Source organism: Nicotiana tabacum, chromosome 9 (genome assembly GCF_000715075.1).
Source record: "Nicotiana tabacum cultivar K326 chromosome 9, ASM71507v2, whole genome shotgun sequence".
NCBI lineage: Eukaryota > Viridiplantae > Streptophyta > Magnoliopsida > Solanales > Solanaceae > Nicotiana > Nicotiana tabacum.
Window position 1 is genome coordinate 116,993,697 of NC_134088.1, and position 3,168 is coordinate 116,996,864.

General features: G+C 34.1%; 1 protein-coding gene across 1 annotated transcript; it reads right to left on the reverse strand.

Annotated features, from left to right (window-relative positions):
* Positions 1–996: 996 nt before the first annotated feature.
* LOC142164106 (uncharacterized) lies at positions 997–1,407 on the reverse strand. Its single transcript, XM_075221282.1, has one exon. The coding sequence runs from the start codon at positions 1,405–1,407 to the stop codon at positions 997–999; it is 411 nt and encodes a 136-aa protein (XP_075077383.1).
* Positions 1,408–3,168: the final 1,761 nt, after the last annotated feature.

The following is a 3,168-nucleotide window of genomic DNA, read 5'->3' on the forward strand; positions in this document are numbered from 1 at the left end:
TAGTCAAAGATAGTATAGTATAATATCGTGTCCACATGGATTGGATTTAAATAGTATTTTCGTAGTTTCTAGCTTAATTGCTATCTAAGACTCTAAAATCTACAACTATTAACTAATAACTATCGAAACAAAGAATAAGCAATTAAGGTTATCAGTGGAAGAGAATAGAGTTTTGATAGAATAAGTGCAAGATAATTATTCGGAATTTAACTCTAGATAATTCACTTCCAATGTTCGAGTGAGTCTCTCAAATTGACTCTATTATTAGTTCAAACGTTCAGCAAAAAACTCCTCTCTCGATTAAGTCTAAACCTCACGAGATGAACCAATTTAAGCACTGTGAAGATATGCATGAATACGTAGCGGATCGGTCCTTAGGAAAACCTCAATTCTTCGTTTCTCTCGTTAAGTGCACTATTGCCCGTTGATCCCCAAACATGATCCCAACTTAATCCTTGGGCTTTTACTCAGACTTCAAAGCTCCAGAATAGCTTGAATTCATTCCATAACATCTACATCACTTGGAATCACTCCTACAAGGCATAAAACGCATAATTTGTGCAAAACACTAGCAATTAAATCTCAAACTTAATTAAAGTGCAGTAAATTAGAGTGCAATAAGCGACTAAAACATACAATTATAGCCTACCATCAAACATCTGAAACATTTGTTGAAGCATTACCTCCCTGCTCCCATTTTCATTTGCAACAAATGTATTATTAGATTGCACTGTTCCCTGAAACTTTCTCTAAATCTGTTGGGAATCCATAAAACCTATAGAAGCTTTCAATCCCATGACTTGGCTTCTTACAGTAAGCACAAATAGCAAAGTTTTTCTTCATAGTTGTACCCTGCTTCTGTCCCTTATAGTCATTATATTTCTTGCCTCCTGACTGATTTCCCCCCTCCTGATTGATTTCCCACTATAAAGGATGCTGACTCACTTGGATAAGTTGGGGAAGCATGGATTTCCCTCTGCTTTTCGTCCTGAATGACTAGGAATAAGCATGTCCAATAGTAGGCAAAGGAGAAGACAATAATATATTGCTTCTAACACCTATGAAAGTCTCATTCAAACCCATTAAAAATTGTAATAACCTTTTATCATGATGTGCCTTTAAATTCTTTGCCTTAGCTCCACAATCACACGCACAAACACAACCAGAAAAAGTGTTTAGTGCATCTAGTTCATCCCACAAGCTTTTCATCTTAGTAAAGTAACCTGAAATACTAGAATTACCTTGCACAACAGCACTGAGTTCCTTCTGCAATTGAAAGAGTTTAGCTCCATTTGTCTGACCAAATCTATCTTCAAGGTCACTCCACAGGTCTTTGGCACTTTGAGAGTACAAGACACTCTCTGCTCTCTCCTTCAAGACTGAGTTGAGGAGCCATGATAACACCATGTCATTACAGCGGGCACATACCCTCTACAGAGTTGAATCAGCAGCAGGAACAACAAAGGTTCCATCAATGAACCCCAATTTGCTCTTAGCAGACAAAGCTATGACAACAACTCTTCTCCAACTACCATAACCTCTCCCATTAAACACTGAAGAGACAAGATTCATCCCAGGATAATCTGAGGGATGTAATGAATCAATCACAACACTGCTATCCATACCAACAGTAGCAGAACAGCTGGAGTTGCAGTAGGTATACCATAAATGACGAAGTCAATGGTTTAAGAATGAGTTCCCATTGAGCAGAAGAAAAAAAGAAGGAATTTCAGAGATCTGAAAAAGAAGATGATTTCTGTAGACTCAATCCTACTATGATACCATGCTAAAATGAAAAGAAGATTGTGAAAATTTTCTTCCGTGTATATGAATGAATAATCCTTTGTACAGTGTATGTATGTATATATACAAACGAAAATGGAATCTAAGATATAACTGCCTATGCCACTTGGCACTACTCTATTTGTTAGTGTGTAACAACTTATTGGATAATTACATAATGAAATAGTGCTATTTACAGCTGTATAAAAATGTTATATCTTGAACCTTCTAGAAGTATATGTCTTTAATTATCTTTAGCTGAGTTTTGAGAAAACTACCCTCTATAACCCTTCAAAATTTTATTAGCCCATGTTTTCTCCCATGGACCCGAAATAGGCTTTAGGCCCAATTTATTGACAAGTAATAACTACTATTCCCAATACACTTCTACTCTCTTTCAACCGCCTGCTTCTCCCATCTCTCTCTTCTCATCTTCTTCAATCTTCAATCTTCTATCTTTCCCTTTCTTCTTATCTTTCCCTTTTTCACTCCCTCATTTTTTTCTTTTTTCTTTTCTTCTCCTATAGCGATACCAACACACGTTTTTTTTAATTTTCTCTTTTTTCTTTGCGATCTCCTCCTCTTTTACTTAGATACAGAAATATCTATCTTCTTTGAGTAATTTTTGGCAAAAGATCTGGCGGTGGTTGCCGCTTTCTTTGCTTTCTTTCCACTTTCAAATATAGTATTGCATGATATTTTTTCGGATGACTTTTGTAAGAAGATGAAAAATGGAGAAAATAAAATAGTCGCTACCAGAGAAAAGCTTTTTCTGGCCAAGTTTAGTGTCCTCCATTATCGTCGGCGCTCCTTTATTTATACACTATGTAATCAGTGTATAATAATTATATAATATAGTGTATAATCGGTGTGTATATATTATACACTAATGATACATTTATTATATACGTATTATACAAAATTGGACGTGAAAGATTACAATGACTATGGTGAGTGTTAAAAAAATATTGTATATAATGTGTATATATTATGTATGCACATTTATATGAAAAGTGCATCTACATTGATATAATGTATATACACTTTTTATACAAATTCAATGTTCATATAATTTTGTATATATTTTGTATATAAAGTGTATAATAGTATATATATTGTTAGACAATGTATAAAAAGTGTATATACACTTTATACTAGTGTATAATGTGTATAATACGTGTAAAACCTATACATAACCTTCTTCCTCTTCTTATATCATGGCTATTTTTGCTTATGCAATATTATATTTTTCTAGATTGGATCACTAAAAATTTAATTTTTTTTTGTAAAAGATAAAAAAGGAGATTTTGGTGATTATGGAGAAGACGGTTGGGTTTAATGGAATCTTTGGGCTGAAATGGTGGATTTTGACGGTGATTTCACTAG